Source organism: Coenobita brevimanus, chromosome 30 (genome assembly GCF_032717465.1).
Source record: "Coenobita brevimanus isolate Jiangsu-jjx chromosome 30, ASM3271746v2, whole genome shotgun sequence".
Classification (NCBI taxonomy): Eukaryota; Metazoa; Arthropoda; class Malacostraca; order Decapoda; family Coenobitidae; genus Coenobita; species Coenobita brevimanus.
In genome coordinates this window covers 863,166-881,557 of record NC_136983.1, presented here as the reverse complement: position 1 = coordinate 881,557, position 18,392 = coordinate 863,166, and the positions used below count along the sequence as shown (strand labels likewise).

The 18,392-nt window shown below is 40.2% G+C and overlaps 1 protein-coding gene across 1 annotated transcript; it reads left to right on the top strand.

The window, feature by feature from the left end:
• The first annotated feature begins 473 nt into the window (after positions 1-473).
• On the top strand, positions 474-6,874 carry Pis (phosphatidylinositol synthase). The gene is made up of 5 exons (XM_080268913.1): positions 474-606; positions 3,346-3,480; positions 4,812-4,965; positions 5,322-5,396; positions 6,614-6,874. Exons 1-5 carry the CDS (start codon positions 567-569, stop codon positions 6,861-6,863), a joined length of 654 nt encoding a protein of 217 aa, XP_080125039.1. The 5' UTR covers positions 474-566; the 3' UTR covers positions 6,864-6,874.
• The last annotated feature ends 11,518 nt before the right edge of the window (positions 6,875-18,392 follow it).

Genomic DNA, 18,392 nt, shown 5'->3' with positions numbered 1-18,392 from the left:
AAACATGGCCAAGGAGAATCATGACACATTTTGCTTCAAGAGAATCGAACATGTTTGTATAGAGATGTAGTGACCAGCAATATAAGATAACAGGAACGAGTAAATCCATAAAATGCACAGCTATTTCTTGCCTATAATGAAACTATAAACAGCCAGCAGACCAATAAATTATAATAAATGTATTTATATACACCCTCCCGTACAGCTCTCAAAGGGTGAGTATTTAGCTTCTCCCGCTAGATCTACAACTAACATTTAACGTCAATGTTTAAAGTCTGGTAATACGAACTCAAGCTATACTCTACCAGGCTTTTCACTGCAATGGCGATGTTCAAGAGGTTTTGTATGCTTGCGATTTTCCAGAGACATATTCAACAACATTCTAACGTTTCTCTAGCAAAGTTAGCGGTACTCGTGGCGCTGGAAATGGCAACCCTGACCCCGAATAACAACAAACAAACCCAAAGTGGCAACTCGGAGGCCAAAGAAGGTAGAGCGCATTCACGGCCTAAAATCCTCTTGCCCCAACTCCCGTGACGCAACAGAGGCCGCGTAAGAGAGAGAAGATGGCGGAGAACATATTCCTCTTCGTCCCTAACCTCATTGGTGAGAAAAGACAGTTGGAATCAAATATAGAGCCCTGTTTTACCTGGCCCCTCCCCTCGCCTTTCCCATAAGTGTCTGATCGATAATGATGTCCTGAAGTTCCCCTTATTACCTGATGCAGCATCCTGTGAGGGGTGGGGAGATAACAGGTTCTTTAAGCGTGTTGTCCCTATTCAGTAAGGATTCACTGACACATTGCCATAATATTGGAACTCTTGCTATCAGAGCACTATGCATTTTGCCTGACACTGCATCCTGTAAGTGGTAGCCTGACCTTAAGAACTCAGTTTCTGTCCCTATTCAGTAAGGACCCACCAATATACACTGACAGTCTTTATCATCACATGCTTACCTACTGTACTACCCATCACTGAAGCACTATCTACAGTACATATCTTATCTATAGCCAAATGCCTTCAGACCATATTCTTCTCAGTTAACCCCAAGGCTGTGGTAACCTTAAACATTTCCTATGTCCATGTTACGGGGAAACCAGTTAAAAAGTTTATGTTTTCACCAAGTGTTCTGACCCGCCTGGCTATACCGTACCTAACAAACATGATAACATTTTAACCAAAGTGTACACTCCACACAGACAATTCGCAACCCGCTAATCAAGCATACGCATGCAGTAGGCGTGAAAAATGGCCAAAAAGTTCACAATATTTCACGTGGCTCTACCTGATTGGACGACACAGTCTACCAATCAGTATTTCCAGAATGCCATGTGCAGCCAAGGGGTTAAGGAAGCTCCCAAACACCTCTTCCTGAGTTATTTATTTTGCTTATTACTCCTCACTATCCTCTTCTGTCTCATTTAAATCTCTCCAATACCACCATAGTCAGCAAAAATAACATACAAATTTAATTAACCAGCTGTATCCAAAAATAATTCACTAAAGAAGAGGTGTTAGGGAGCCTCCTTAATACAAGAATATGAGACCTAATCCCTACTTGCAGGTGGAAAAGAGGCAGGAAGAGGAGCAGGAGGGTGGTGATGATCATGAGAAAGGGGACAGTGATAAGGATGAGGATAGTGATGATGAAGATGAGGAGGAGAAGCAGGATGATGGTGATGAGGATTTGGAGGACATAGTTGAGGATCAGAAGGAGGACATTGATGATCAGGAGGAGGACAGTGATGAGGGTGATGATGACAAGGAGGAGGAGAAGGCAGCTGGATGAGGATGATGATGATGATGAGGAGGAGAAGCAGACTGATGATGAGAAGGAGGACAGTGATTATGATGATGATGAGAAGGAGAATGATGGTGATGAGGAGAAGGACAGTGATGATGATGATGATGAGAAGGAGGACAATGATGAGGGTGATGATGATGATGATAATGAGGAGGAATAGGATGATGGTGGTGGTGATGATGATGATGATGATGAGGAGAAGGATGATGATGATGATGATGAGGAGGAGAAGGATGATGATGAAGATGAGGAGGAGGAGGAGGAGCAGGATGAAGATGATGGTAATGAGGTGGAGGATGGTGATGAAGATGATGTATATAGTCTGCCACCACTTCCTGTGAGGAGTGGCCTTAATAATATAACCATAAAACATTTGTGTCCCTACTCAGTGATGACCCACCTTTATACTGTAGGTTTGACATCTCTATCTGCCTGTCCAGGTGTGGGCTGCCTTCACGTGGTGGCACTGATATAACTGGGTAGCTCTACTGCCTGGCTGTATAAAGGTCCCTTAGCTCCCTGTCCCCTGAATGGAGGACTGCTGCAGGAGGTAGTTCATCCTGTAGTTCACTGAGTCCAGGTCTAAATCAGCCTGGAGACACAATAATAATGATTAATAATGATAATAAAATAATAGTAATCTCTCTCTCCATAGCCAGACGCCATAATCCAGTAAGGGGTGGCCGTTTGTCTTTGAGTTAGTTGTTTTACGGGGAGGGGCACTAACCCTCCGCCAACCCACTTGTTGACATGTAGGGAACACGTATGGGTTGGTTATATGGTTACCACCCAGTGTTGTAAATGGTTTCCTGGCTTACAGGAAACCATTAGGCTTGTCACTCAATGTAAAGCCACCTGAAAAGGAAAGAAGAGTAATAAAAAGTGACAGGAAAGATGGGAGAAATAGGAAGAGAGGAGGACAGACACAAAAAGAATAAGGTGAAAGAAGAAGTAGGCAGCACTACATCAAGTGTGTGGATGATGGTGAGAAATAGGAAGAGAGGAGGACAGACACAGAAAAAGAATGATAAAGGTGAAGGAAGAAATAGGCAGCACTACATCAAGTGAGTGGATAATCGTGAGAAATTGGAAGAAAGTAGAGACACAGAAAAGAGAATGATAAAGGTGAAGGAGGAAGCAGGCAGCACTACATCCAGTGAGTGGATGATGATGATGACCACCACCTATCATGAAAAATAGTAAGAGAGTAATAGTAGTAATAATAATAATAATAATCAGTAGGTTGTGAGCCCTGCTAATGATGATTCCCTCCTAATGATGGGTTATGGAGATTTATGCAGTAATTTACCGTAATTATTGATAAATTATGACGAGCGGTGCACGTGTGGTGGTGGACGGACTGAGTACCAATTGAGAAAGAATACTGCCACATCAACCACATCACTACATGCTTTCTCTCTCTCTCTCTTTCTGTCATTATTATTACTACTGTCATTATCATTATTATTATTATTACTACTGTTATCATTATTATTATTATCATCATTATTATTATTATTATTATTATTATTCTTTCAGGGTATGGGCGCATCATCCTGGCGCTGATCTCGTTCTACTACATGCCCACCAGCCCTGCGATGGCCGCCTCTGCCTATATATTATCCGGCTTCCTGGACGCTTTTGACGGCCACGCTGCTAGGATGCTGAACCAGGGTGAGAGAGAGAGAGAGGCAAATAAACAGACAGATGGGTAGGTAGGTACTGTAGTTATAAATGGTCAGAGAGAGAGAGAGAGGCAAATAAACAGACAGATGGGTAGGTAGGTACTGTAGTTATAAATGGTCAGAGAGAGAGAGAGAGAGAGAGGCAAATAATCAGTTAGGTAGGTAGGTACTGTAGTTATAAATGGTGAGGGAGAGAGAGAGAGAGAGAGAGGCAAATAATCAGTTAGGTAGGTAGGTACTGTAGTTATAAATGGTCAGAGAGAGAGAGAGAGAGAGAGGGAATATGTTACATGTATTGACCCTTCGTACTGCTAAGGCTTCCATCCATCGGTCGGCCTCTTACGATCTCACCCATACCTCCTACATTCTCTCTCTCTCTCTGTCTCTCACATTATAACAATAGTAGTAGTAATAGTAGAAGTAGTAGCAACAGTAGTAGTAGTATAATTTTCTCACCATATTTCCTCCTTTGTAACTATATCTAATCTGGTGTATGGATTTTTTATTTTTTTTATCTGTTCCTCTTCTGTAAAAAATAAGTAGTTTGTAAAATATTCTTTGTTTTGAAATTGTTATAGATGGATTATTATTAGGGCATTGGGCTATAGACAGATAGATAGACTGATAGATAGGATTATTATTTAACGTCTTAGGGTCTTTCATGAGGAGGGACGAATATCTTGAATTAAAAATGTCAATTACATTTTATGGTTTGCTGTACTCCTTTCACTGTATATATCTGTCTGTCTGTCTGTCTGTCTACCTGTTTTTCTATTCATCTACCTGTCTGTCTACCTACATACCTGTCTATCTATAGCCAGATGCCTTAATCCCATAACAGGTGGCCACAAGCAAATCACCTCCATGTCACCCTGTCCTCTGCCATTTTGCTGCCCTCCCCCCAACTTACACCCCTCTCGTCTCTCATATACCTCTCTTTCTTTCTCTCTTCCTCCCAGTGTATAAGCTCTTCCCTTCTCCTCCTCCTCTCTCTGATTCCTTTCTCTCACCCACAGGGACAATCCTCTCTCTTCTTTTCTTACTCTTTCTCTTTTCCCCTTTCTCTCATTCCTCCATTCTTTCTCCCATTTTATAACCCTTTCCTCTCTCTCTCTCTCTCTCTCCTCACATCATCCCATCCCAATCCCCTTCCTTTCCATCTTCTTTCATACACCTCTCTTACTCCCTCTTCACTCCCCCCTTCTCCCTCCCATTTAATACCCCCTTCCCCTCCTCTCTCTCTCTCTCTCTCTCACGCACAGTACCCCCTTACCCTCCCCTCGTCTCTCTAACCCCCCTCTATCTTTCTCTCTCATGCAGGGACAAAATTCGGGGCCATGCTGGACATGCTGACGGATCGCTGTGGGACCATGTGTTTACTAGTCACCCTGGCGCACTTCTACCCGCAGTATATGTTTCTCTTCCAGCTCTCGTCCACCATTGATATCTCCTGTCACTGGCTTCACCTCCACACGTTTGTGTCACAGGCGTTTTGTTTGGTTTTGTAATGTTTTGAACGCTTGAGTAATGTGGATCGTATACCAAGTGATCTGTAGTTTCAGTGGGCATACATAGATAAATAGTTACATACATATATACAAACATACATACTTGCTTACTTTTACACACACACACACACACACACACACACACACACACACACACACACACACACACACACACACACACACACACACACACCATATTCACTTACAAAAAAGGGAAAGAACTGAAACAAAACACAAATAAATGACTGATATTAGTATTTTCACCACACACACACACACACACACACACACACACACTAATCTTCGTCGTCTCCCCTCACAGCACAGTCATGGCAGGCCGCACAAGTCACAAGGGACAGGAGGCCAACGCCAACCCAATCCTGCGCCTCTACTACAGGTAAACTACTTTCACTTTAACTTGGCTCAGTTTTTATCATTTGTACCTGTAATCACATTGCTATGGCTCTATAACCTTTTCATAGCACTTCTTCATGACTATAATCGTTTACTTTGGCAAATCCACGTCTAGTTGTTAAATGTGGTTGAGTTCCCCACCTGGGAGTGTTTTGCAATGCCAGCTACCATGTCACTCACATAGTAGTACCATACCTGCCAGGATGATGGTAACCATACATCTACCACCTTAATGTTGGCCAACTGGTGCTACACCCTACCCAAGGGTGACCCGGGACTATGCAGGGCAGGGGCGTCCATCTTCCCTGAGCCGGCCACATGACCCGGCCGCATACCCTAAGAGTCAAAATGTACCACTGTACAATGTACACTACAGTACCGTAGTACTGTACAGCATTCCTGGGACTATGCAGGGCAGGGGCGTCCATCTTCCCTGAGCTGGGCACATGACCCGGCCACATACCCAAAGGGCCAGTGTACACTACAGTACAGTGCCTCACCAAGGAGCACAGTTAATGGGTGTGGTCATATCACCACACAAATAAACACCACACAGATGGTACACTGACACCCATGGTATAAGGGCAAATGGGTCTGGCAAATGTCCCTTTTGCCCAAAGTCCCCCTCTGACCCCCCTGGAAAATCTTCACTCCCTCCTGAGCAGCTACGCACTATTTACACATATACCCAGTTCAAACACCACTGGGCAAATAAAGGATTATTTAATGTACACACTTCTGTACAGGGTGTACTCACCATGAAAAGTGAGAAGTGTTATTTAGGTGGCTGGGGGGGAATCTGAGACTGAGGGGCTAGAGGAGGGGACTAAAGTGCCTCTAACCCACCCAGGGCTGAGGCTGGGCATCAAGGCCCCTCTTTGGTGGCCATGGTGGCATTCATCACCACACAGGAACATTAAGTGGTGTGTAGGGGCTCCCTCCAGTAATAATTTTGCTGTGCCAACGGGGATTAACCACACTGATTGATGCAGGCTGTGGGTTAGGTTGCCATGGAAATCACCATTAGTGCAAACCAGAACCGTGCTATATGCAGGTCTGCTGTATGTAATATGCCATCATTTGACTGTTAATGTTAGTAATATTATTATTATTTATTATTATTATTATTTCCACTACTGTTACTGTACTATTACTACCACAACTCTACCACCACCACTACCACCATCACCTCTTTCCCAGCTCCCGACCTGTACTATTCTTCATGTGTGCTGGCAATGAGCTCTTCTACGCCTCCCTATACCTCCTGCACTTCTACGAGGGGCCGCAGGTGCTGGGAGGGCTGGGACTCTGGAGGGGTTTTGTTTACGTCCTGCTGCCCGTCGCTGTTCTGAAGTCGATCCTGGCGCTGATGCAGGGGTACAACGCTGCCCTGGGGCTGGGTGAGCTGGATGTGAGGGAGAGAGAGGAGGAGAGGAAGAAGGCAAAGTAAGAAGGAGGAAAAATAAAAAAGAGAAAGGAGGAGAGGATGAAGTAAGGAGAAGAGGAAGAAAGCAAAGCAAGGAGGTAAAATGGGAAAGAGGGGAGAGGGAGAAGGAAAAGTAAGGAGGAGAGGAAGAAAGTAAAGTAAGGAGGAAAAATGGGAAAGAGAGAGGGGGAGAGGAAGAATTCAAAGTAAAGAGGAGAAACAGTAAGTGAGATTTTAATGAAGGAGAGAGAGGAGAGGGAGAGGAAGAATTCAAAATGAGGAAGAATGGTGAGAGAGAGATATTGGTGAAGGAACGCTGGAAGAGGGAGTGGATGAGAATATGGGAGAAATATAAGGCAAATGAAGACTTGATGTGGGTTTAGGTGAGTTGTAGAGAGAGAGAGAGAGAGAGATGAGGAGAGGAAAAAGGAGAGAGGTAATGAAGAGAAAAAAAAAAAGGCAGAGAGAGAGAGAAATGAACAGCTTGTAAGAGAAAGGATGGATGGAGGGAGGGAGAAAGATGAATGGAAGAATGAAGAAGGTTGGATGTGGATGATGTGAGGGAGAGAGAGAGGAAGAAAAGGCATAGTGAGATATTAATTTAGTGAAGAAAAATAAATCAGACAAAACTGGACTGATACAGATATGGGAAAGGCCAAAACATTAAAGAGAGAAATTTTGTGGAAATAATTAAAAAATGAATAAATAAATAAATCAGAAATAAAAATGGACAGACAAATATTAGGGAAAGGCTGAAAAAAAATAAATAAATAAATAAAATGAGAAATTGTATGTGAGGAATTAATTGAAAAAACAAAAAAGTTGAATAATAATACAAAAATTGAAAGAGATAGCGATGAAAAAGGTAATATGACTTCATTTTTAAAACACTGAAAAAATAATATATATATATATATATATATATATATATATTAATGGTGACTAAATGCTGAAAATATTTAATACTTTTTGTTTTTAAATGTAAATGCCAGAATTCATATATTTTAAAATCACTTAAATCATCCCCAACTTTGAATTTAAATTAGATATTAATGCATCCTGATGGCCGGTATTCTTGTCAGTTAAGGAAGCTCCCTAACACCTCCTCCTAAGCAGTTTATTTTGTTTATCACACTTACAGCCCTCCCTAACACCTCTTCCTAGGCAATTTATTGTGCTTATTACACCTGGCTATTCTCCCTAACACCACTTCCTAAGCAATTTATTTTCCTTATTACACCTTGCTATTCTCCTTTGTGCTATTTAAATTAAGGAAGCTCCCTAACTCCTCTTCCTAAGTGATTTATTTTTTTTTAATTACACATTGCCATCCTCCTTTGTTGTGTTTAAATTAAGAAATCTCCCTAACACTTATTCTTAAGCGATTTATTTTGTTTAATACACCTTGCCATCCTCCTCTGTGTTGCTTAAATCATTGTAATATCCATACTCCAGAAATAATGTACAAAATTATATTAACCTGCCCCCAAAATAAATCACTGAGGAAAAGGTGTTAGGGAGAATCCTTAACCGACAAGTACAGTAAAATCTTGTGTATATTTTCTTTCCCGCATTCCAGTATTTGTTTTATTATTATTATTATTTTTAGGCTGTCTTAACACTTTATCTTAGTCAGTTTATTTTGGATATAAATGGAGGACACCTTGGGTTTCATGTGATTTAATTTTACTTAATTTTTCCCTCCTCTCCATATATAAAAAAAAATAATAATTTATTTTGCATTAAGCAACGTTGGGTCTGGTTAGTACTTGGATGGGTGACCGCCTGGGAACACCAGATGCTGTTGGCATCCCTACGTGTCAAGTGGGGTTGGTGGAGGATTAGTGCCCCTCCCTGTAAAACAATTAACTCTAAGCCCTTGGCCACCTCATTTGGGATACATGGCGTCTGGCAATGAATGAATGAATGAATATTACACAATAGCACTTTATTTTATTAATTTATTTTTTGCATATTACAGCATAGCATTTTTTTAAAAATAATTTGTTTTTCCTTCCTCTCTTCAAAAAAATAATAGTTTCTTTTATGTAATTTATTCTGCATATTACACCATAGCACTTTATTATTTTATTTATTTATGTTTTGCATATTACAGCATAGCATTTTTTAACAATTAATTTGTTTTTCCTTTCTCTTAAAAAAAAAAAAATAATAGTTTCTTGTATGTAATTTGTTCTGCATTTTACATCATAGCACTTTATTATTTTATTTATTTATTTTTATCATACTAATGCTCTCTGGCTCCTCTGACACATTTCTGCTTCAAATAAGTGATTCTAGTTACTCATCTTATTCCTATGTCACGTGCCAAAGACCAACACTTAGAGGAACTTAAGTGTCACAATGCCACCTGTGTGTGTGTTCTTACCTAATTGTATCTTTACAGGAATGAGTCAAGCTCGTACTGTCCCGTGTCTTAAACCATATTTATCGTACATATCCTTAATTTGTGAATTGTTTTGGTACACACTATTTCATTCGGTAGTGCATTCCATTGATCAATTGCTCTGTGTGTGTGTGTGTTATATCCTGGATACTGTCCAAAACATATATGGAAAGAAAGGTCTATATAATAATGATGATAGTACTGTCTGCTCTTAATGATGATACTAATGGTAATGATGATGTTACTGTCTGCTTGTAATGATGATAATGATGGTAATAATAATACTGACTGAGATTACTGTCTACTGTAGGTTTTTCATGTTGGGTAATTCAGTTTTAAAAGAATACCTACAATAATATTCCAATGCAGAGGCCATTGCAACGCTGTGGAGTACATAGACATAAGGCAAAAGTGAGTCATTGTTAATTTTAAGTTAGAATTACGCTAGGTAGTCGACACAGAAGCTGGCTAGTCAACATAGTAGTTTAAATTAACCCACTGTTCCCTCCAATCGTTTCCCTTCATCTCATTTTTGAAGGCCCCAGCGTGCTTGCATGTGTCAGACTTGGTCACCTAATGGTGGCTTTCCATGCTGCTCAGTCTCTGGCAGCTTCCCTATTCAGTCCTTTATCCCTAAGGTCACACTCAGTGACCTCGTCCCAGGTCTTTTTCAGTCTGCCTCTCGCAATCCTACTCCTAACATTAACACTTCTCATTTTCTGCACCCAGTTATAACCCTCCGTCCTCTCCACATGCCCAAACCATCTCAATCAACCCCTTCTCATCACAACACCAATACAATCCAGTAGTAGTGGTGTTGGTGCTGGAAGCAGCAGCAAAAAATGACACATTATAATGATGGAAATGGGAGTGGAGAGAAAGATGGCTGTGGCATGTATGTTTGGTCTGACAGACTTACTGAAAAATTCAACTAACATAAGGAATTTATTACACAATTTGAGGAGTATTTGTATAGTTTATATTTTTAGTACTGGAATATTCCCTTGTGCATATTTAATTTGAAATGTGTGCTTGAAATCCTACACTGGGGGGGGGGGACCCTGGATATAACGGATTATCAGATGTAGCAGATCAACGGATTATTGGATATAGCGCATTACAGGATATACTGGACCATCGAATATAACGGATTATCGGATATAACGGACCATCGAATATAGCAGACCATCGGATATAAAGGACAATCGGTTTTATTGGATCAGGCTCCCCCCCCCTTATTAGTCCTTGATAGTGAGATTTTAGTGTATAGTCACAATACGTCACTATGATATATCTTTAGTGGTGATCTGCGTAGTTCCTTTTGAGTTTGTGTATTTACTGAAAGCATTGTCATTCCATTTGTGTCCTGTGGGTCTGTGGCGTCTGTGTAACTCTGAGCTTTAGTAAAGGTGATGGTGAAAACAAAAGCCTAGATGATGATGATGACAGTGGTGATGATGATGATGATAATGAGTGGTGGTGATGATGATGATGATGATAATGACAGTGGTGATGATGATATTGACAGTGGTGATGACGATGATGATAGTGAGTGATGATGATGATGATGATAGTGACACTGGTGATGATGATGATGATAATGAGTGGTGATGATGATGATGATAATGAGTGGTGATGATGATGATAATGAGTGATGATGATGATAATGAGTGGTGATGATGATAATGACAGTGGTGATGATGATATTGACAGTGGTGATGACGATGATGATGATAATGACTGGTGATGATGATGATGCTGATAGTGACACTGGTGATGATGATGATGATGATAAGATAGACTGACATGTTTATTGACCAAAAAAATACACAAATTTACATCATTTAACATAAAATACTCAACAGATTTAGGAAGACAGAAATTCAAACTCAGACTGAAGGTGCCAAAATGAAAGCTCGAATCCAGGTGCTGTACCGCCACTAAAAAAAAATATACAGTATTCATGTGAACCCCTGGGTGTGATGTATTCTGAAATAATTTTGTAAAAGTGAAACAGAGGGTGAAAGACTGACGAAGAGAGTGTATGTGAGTGAGGTGGGGGGGGGGAAAGAGGGAGGGGGAGGCCAAGGATGAGATGGAGAGGTATATGAGAGAGGGGGTGTGAGTTGGGAGCAGGGGAGTGAAATGGCGGGGGACAGGGCGACTTGGAGGCGATTTGTTTGTGGCCACCCCAAACGGGATTGAGGCGTCTGGCAATAGATAGATAGATAGATAGAAACAGTGTTCATCTGATACTGGCAGTGGTTCAGAATCCTTGGCCTCTGTGTCATATTGTATCAGACCATAAGGGTAACCAATGTATTCTTTTATTTATTTATATATTTTTATTTTAGTGGGTGTGTGTTTGGTAGAAACGTTGGGTAGATTTTAAAATTTATCCTTGTGCGGGTGAGTTTAAAAAATGAAAAATGGACTTTGTTTTAAACCACATCAAGACATGGGATTAATGATGAGGGATTTAAGAGAAGCTGAATAAGATTTTGGGAGTGGCAGGATTAAAATTAAAATGGTATTACAGTATTGTTGTTGTTGTTGTTGTTGTAGTGATTAATGCATAAGATGAAAAGAAATTGTAGTATTGAAGTAGTTTTGAATATTTTGTTGGTATCTGTGTTGTGTTTTACTGGATTTTAAATTACTGTATATGGTTAGGGATGGGATGAAAAGAAAAAAAAAAATAGGGGATGCGAGTTAAGGAGGCGATGATGATGATGATGATGACAGTGGTAGTGGTGATGATGATGATGATGATGACAGTGGTAGTGGTGATGATGATGATGATGATGATAATGGTAGTAGTGACAACAATGATGATGCGGATCATAAGGAAGAAGAAGAGGAGAATGGTGATGATGATGGTAGTAGTAGTGGTGGTTTGTAAATGATGATGTGTTGATGATGGGGACAGTGATGATAATGATGATGATGACAGAAATGATGATGATGATGATGATGACCCGATTATATATGGCAGGAAATATCAGCTTCATCCCTCATATATTCCTTAACAGATTACCTTCACTGACCATTCCTTTACTGGTAAATGTGGACAATAAAGTGTAACTATTTTTTTATTTAGTTTTTTGTGTCCTTACTATGTGTGTGTGTGTGTGTGTGTGTGTGTGAGAGAGAGAGAGAGAGAGAATCTAGTGTCTAGCCTCTTTTCATTCTAACTTGGCCCAAAATTGCCATCTCTCCATCATGACTGCTGAGTTGTTAGAATAGATTAGTAACAGAATATGATGCTAGTCACGAAGAAGTGCCGTGGGAAGGATACAGAGCAGCAGTGATCTTTTTCTGTCAGTGAAGTACATGAAATAAGCTACAAAATGGCAAAAATCTGGGCCAAGTTAAACATAGTATAGTAGTGGATGATTTTTAGATGGAAGTGTAGTAAACCTTTATATTATTTCAGGGTCATACTTCATAGCAGGAGGGGGAGACCAAGGATGAGATGGAGGGATGGAGTGAAGACATATATGAGAGAGGGGAGTGAGAGCTGGGAGCAGGGCAGTGAAATGGAAGGGAACAGGGCGACATGGAGGCGATTTGTTTGTGGCCACCCTTACGATATTAAGGTGTCTGGCAATAGATAGGTAGAGATATTTAACTGACCCTGCTGGCATCACAAAATTTGGGTCTAACTTGCCCATTCTTGTGTTATCGGTTTCCTGTACAGCAGATGCTTATGTAACGGCACCCGCATGTACACTCTCTTCACTTTAACTTGGCCTAAAATCAACATCTCTCCAATCCTGAACCCCGAGTTGTAACTACAGAACACTAGATTGAATATGGTACTAGTCACAAAGTGCACTGGGAAGGATGTACAGCCTGTGCATTACCTTCTGCCTCTGAGATAAATTAAATCATCAAACTAGAGGACAAAAATCTGGGTCAATTTAAAGTGAAAAAACATAAACTAAAGTCCATCGTCCAATTTTTTTTTTTTCCATCAGGAGTGTTGGGTCACATGACCAGGCTAATCAGTCCTGACATTTAAGGCAAGGATGACCAGCCTTACATGCCCCTGAGTGGCATTATGTAAACAAAATATTAAACGTAAATCAATAATATAAACCTCAACCAAGCCTTGCATATAAACCCCTGGCCCCATCCATTTCAGCGCCTCAACCCACTAAACCATCCGGCATTATTTGGTGAAATGGTTACCACCCAGCATACTAAATGGTTTCCTGGGTTACAGGAAGCCAATTGACTTGTCACTCAGTGTAAAGCCACCTGAAGGCAGCACTACACTGAGTGGGTGGATGATGGATGCCCCCACCTACCACAAAGATCAACTGAAAGACAGGAGACCATGATGCACAGGACAGACAGACAGATGTATGGACAGAAAGAGAGAAACTGAAAGACAGACAGAGATAGAAACAGGTAAACTGAATGACAGACAGCCACATACACAGACAGGCGGCTAGAAATATACACTAAAGACAATAATAAAGTTACACAAAGATAAAAAAAAAGACAGACAGACAGGCACACAGATACAGAGATAGCTTGAAAGATAGCTGAAAGACAGACACAGAATGACACACAAACAGACAGACAGACACACAAACAAAATGAAAGACAGACATAAACAGAGAGGGACAGACGGACAGAGAGAGAGAGAAATATGAGTGTTAATAAGGATGATATAATGATCACACTACCTTCTCATATTTCATACTTTGTTTTTATTGTGCCTTCTTCATTTAACAAAACACGTCACATCATAAAAAATCATTATATTCTCAAAGTTTCTCTCAGTCCAATTTTATGTGAGGTGATGTGAAAGGCAATGAAACTTTATAATACATGTCTTGCAGAGATAAAGTCAATTAACATTACAACTGCAGACACAAAATCCAAGTCAGCATGATAAGTAACACGAGTGAACACTAAGTTTTCAAAGTCACTCATGTGCTCAATGTAACCCCAGCACATTTTTCAGGATGATGTGTACCCTCGCAGACATGAGTACTGTAATAGCCTACTCCACTGCCGAACAATACTTTCCAGGATAATGTGTACACTGGCAGACATAAATAATAATCCACTTTGAATGATAAATAACCAGGTGGTGAGCAATGATTTCGGACACCCACTAGTGTGACCTTCGGAGTCCAAGATTTTTTCCAGAGCATTTCATACGTGTTTCATAATTGTTCAGCTAAAAAGTGGGAATGATATTTGTGTCAACGACTGCACAAGTTTTTAAAAATGTTCATCTTAGAGGTGATTTTTTTTTTTTTATACGAAAAAAATATATCTATCAGATTAAAAAGAAAACAGATTGATGAAGAAAAAGGAAACAATAATAATGACTTCAAAAATCTCTCGCCAGGCTTCCTATTGCCCTTCTCACTGTCCGAACAACTCTATGATAATTTTCTTTAAGCTGAGAGAGGAATTAACAAGGCCAGAGAGTGTCAATATTAATCCTGTAGTGATTTGTGTACATAATTTATATATAAGTCTTGTAACACTTAACATATACATCTCTCTCTTCATATAAACTCCCATTACTATACAGCAGACCCTGGCTATGACCGACTACTGGGGGGGGGGGGGGAGCCGGAACCAATAAAGCCAACAGTTCGTTACATCCGATTGTCCATTATATCTGAGTCCGTTACATCGGATAGTCTGTTATATCCGGCAGTGTGTTATATCCCATAGTTATATCCAATACTCCATTATATCTGACACAGTTATATCCAACAGCCTATTACATCTGATAGTTATACCCGATAGTTAAGTCCAACAGCCTATTATATCTGATAGTTATACCCGATAGTTAAGTCCAACAGCCTATTATATCTGATAGTTATACCCGATAGTTAAGTCCAATAGCATATTATATCTGATAGTTATATCCAATACTCCATTATATCCAATAGTTAAATCCAATAGCCTATTATATCAGATACAGTTATATCTGACGGTTCATTATACCTGTCAGTCTGTTATATATTTCCAAAGGTCTGTTATATCCAATGGTGCATTATATCTAACAGTCTGTAATGAAGTAAACATCAATTTAACGCAAATCTATTTTAAATTAACAATTTAAAACAATACATACAATGACATTTTCAATTTTAAGCTAATCCTTCCAATTTTATGCAAGTTAAATCTGGGGCGTCAATGTAAACAAGTCTGGTGCCTAGTGTTTTCAGCCAGAAGCTCCTCAGGGCATTCCTCCCGCACCCTGGCCCACGCTCCACCACCCGCCACAAACCAGTGTTATTGTTTTCAGGGATTTCATCGGCTAATGTAGACAAACAAATGAGGAACAGACATGGGTGTGGACAGGCAGACATCATTCCACACGTGTAGACTTTTTCTTCCACACTATTCGTCTGTGCTATTTTTTTTAAGGAATAAGAGGAATTTTACCATGGTTGGGAGGGATTAGTATGTACTGCCCCTTCGCAATTAAACCAATGAATATGTGGCGTGTTCTAATATGTAGTTTGTTTATATATGGTGTTTACGGTATGTAGTGTTTGTTTATAAAATATAGCGTTTGTTCATGTGTAGTGTTTGTTCATATTAGTGTCATTTATAACAGGGAAGAACACATCATGGGACACTGTCTACCTGCATCCACCTGACAATATTACCTCTATTTATCTATCTATTGCCAGACGCCTTAATCCAGTAAGAGGTGGCCATAAACAAATCGCCTCCATGTCACCCTGTCCCCCGCCATTTCATTGCCCTGCTCCCAGCTCACACACACCCTCTCTTATATGCCTCTCCACTCCATCCCTCCATCTCATCATTGGCCTCCCCCCCCCCTCCCTTAACCCCACTCACGTACACTCTCCTCATCAGTCTCTCGCTCTCCATCCTCTCCACATGGCCAAACCACATTTACATCATTACTTCTTACTGAAAAAAATTTCTTATCTCTATCTATAGCCCGACGCCCTAATCCCGCAAAGGGTGGCCACAGACAAAACGCCTCCAAGTCACTCTATCACCCACCATTTGACTGCCCTCCCCCCAGCTCACTCTCCCCTCCCTCATATACCTCTCAACTCCATCCCTCCACCTCATCCTCGGTCTACCCCACCCTCCACTTCACCTACATACACCCTCTTAGTCAGTCTTTCGTTCTCCATTCTCTCCACATGACATGCTGAAAAAATTACATAACAATTCTTTTACAAGGCACATGCCAACCATTAGTCAAGAACCACCGAAATGTTCAATGCTGTGAATCAGGTACAGTTACTCTACTAGAAAACTTGTGTGTGGATAAACTTACTTGTCTCTTGGCTGGTTATTTATTGGCACTGGCTGCATTATAAACTATCTTAAATCATAATTGGTCTGACAGCATTATTATACTCATTTTATTTTTTAATTGAGGTGAAGATGCACTTAAGAGGTTGGTGAGGATTGGCTGAATGCAACATGTCCAAATAACTTTTTTACTAACCCAAATGTCCGCCTCAGATGTATGTTGTCAATTAATAATGCTAACGAGTAAAGAGCGTATGAAGTACTGTTGCATTCAGACAATCATCACCAGCCTGACAAGTGCATCTTCACCTAAAAAAAAAAAAAAAAAAAAAAAGAGAGAGAGAGAGAGAGAGAGAGTATAATACCCTCTCCTTCAGTACAGCCTGTCATCCTAGTCACTAAACTGGCATGTGTGGAATAATGCACTAATTTATCACTCTGATGCACACTTTTCATAACCATTAGTTAATAAAATCATCTCTATTATTCTCTGTTTGCCCCAGGTTCTTACGCTCCTTATGAGGCAACACAGGATTGGATGACGGATGGATGGATGTTTCTCTCAGGTACCAAACTATTTTATTTCATTAAAACAACGCTTCGATTTAGCGTGAAATCAATTTAAGACAACCCCTTGTGTTAAATCGACGTTGTACTGTACTTGAGAGTTTGTTATATTCTATGTCCCCCCCTTCAGGCAGGATTTCAAGCACAAGTTTGAAAATACATGAGTACAGTAGCACATTCTAGCACTAAAAACGTAAACTATACCCATTTTACACTAACCTGGCCCATAATTCCACCCTTATGCAGCTTATTTCACTTCCTTGTCATAGCACTTCTTCATGACTAGTACAGTATTAGTATAGTCTGTCATTACAACTCAGCAAGCACAGGGAGAGGGCAATGTCAGGCCAGGTTGGAGTACAAAGGGTAGGAAACACTTGTACTGCCACCCACTGCACCCCATTTAACAGACACTGTTTGTTATGGCCAGTGGAAGTCTGGGGGCCTTTGTAGTGTCTGTTAAATCCTATATCCAGTCTACCGAGGTCTGTTAAATCCAATATCCGGTCTACTGGCGTATGTTAAATCCAATATAAGGTCTACCGAGGTCTGTTAAATCTGATATCCTGCCTACTGACGTCTGTTAAATCCAATATATGGTCTATTGAAGTTAGTTAAATCTAATATCCAGTCTATGAAGGTACTGGTACGTTAAATCCACTATCCGGTCTACTGGGGTATGTTAAATCCGAAATCCAGTCTATTGGGGTCTGTTAAATCCAATATCCGGTCTACTGGGTCATGTTAAATCCAATATCCAGTCTATTGGGGTATGTTAAATCCAATATCCGGTCTATTAGGGTCCGTTAAATCAGGGGTCTACTGTACTTGACACCATTCTCCAATCAACAGTAAATTAAAATTGCCCAAGAGCGTCGATACTGTACTAATTTATATATACACCTCAGAAAACCAAAAAAATATCTATCTATCTTTCTCTCTCCCTCCCTCCCTCTCTCTCTCAACTTCAAATTAATTCTCATTCAAAATTTTCCTCCGCTGATAGTACGATTTTAAAAAGCCTGAGAGTGTCGATATTGAGGAGTTTAAATTTACATATGCACTTCTTCCCATTTTCTTATCTTTTTCCATTTTTTATTTATTGCAGCAAACTGTGTGGTGCTTCAGAGATGGCATACCTCCTTGTTATGTTAAATTAAGGAGATATAGAATACAGTAATGGACATTGTATCATCACCATCATTATCACTGTTATTATTATCATCATTATCGTTATTATTATTATTATTATCATCATCTCTACTGTTACTATCAGGTCATCAACACTATTACTATCA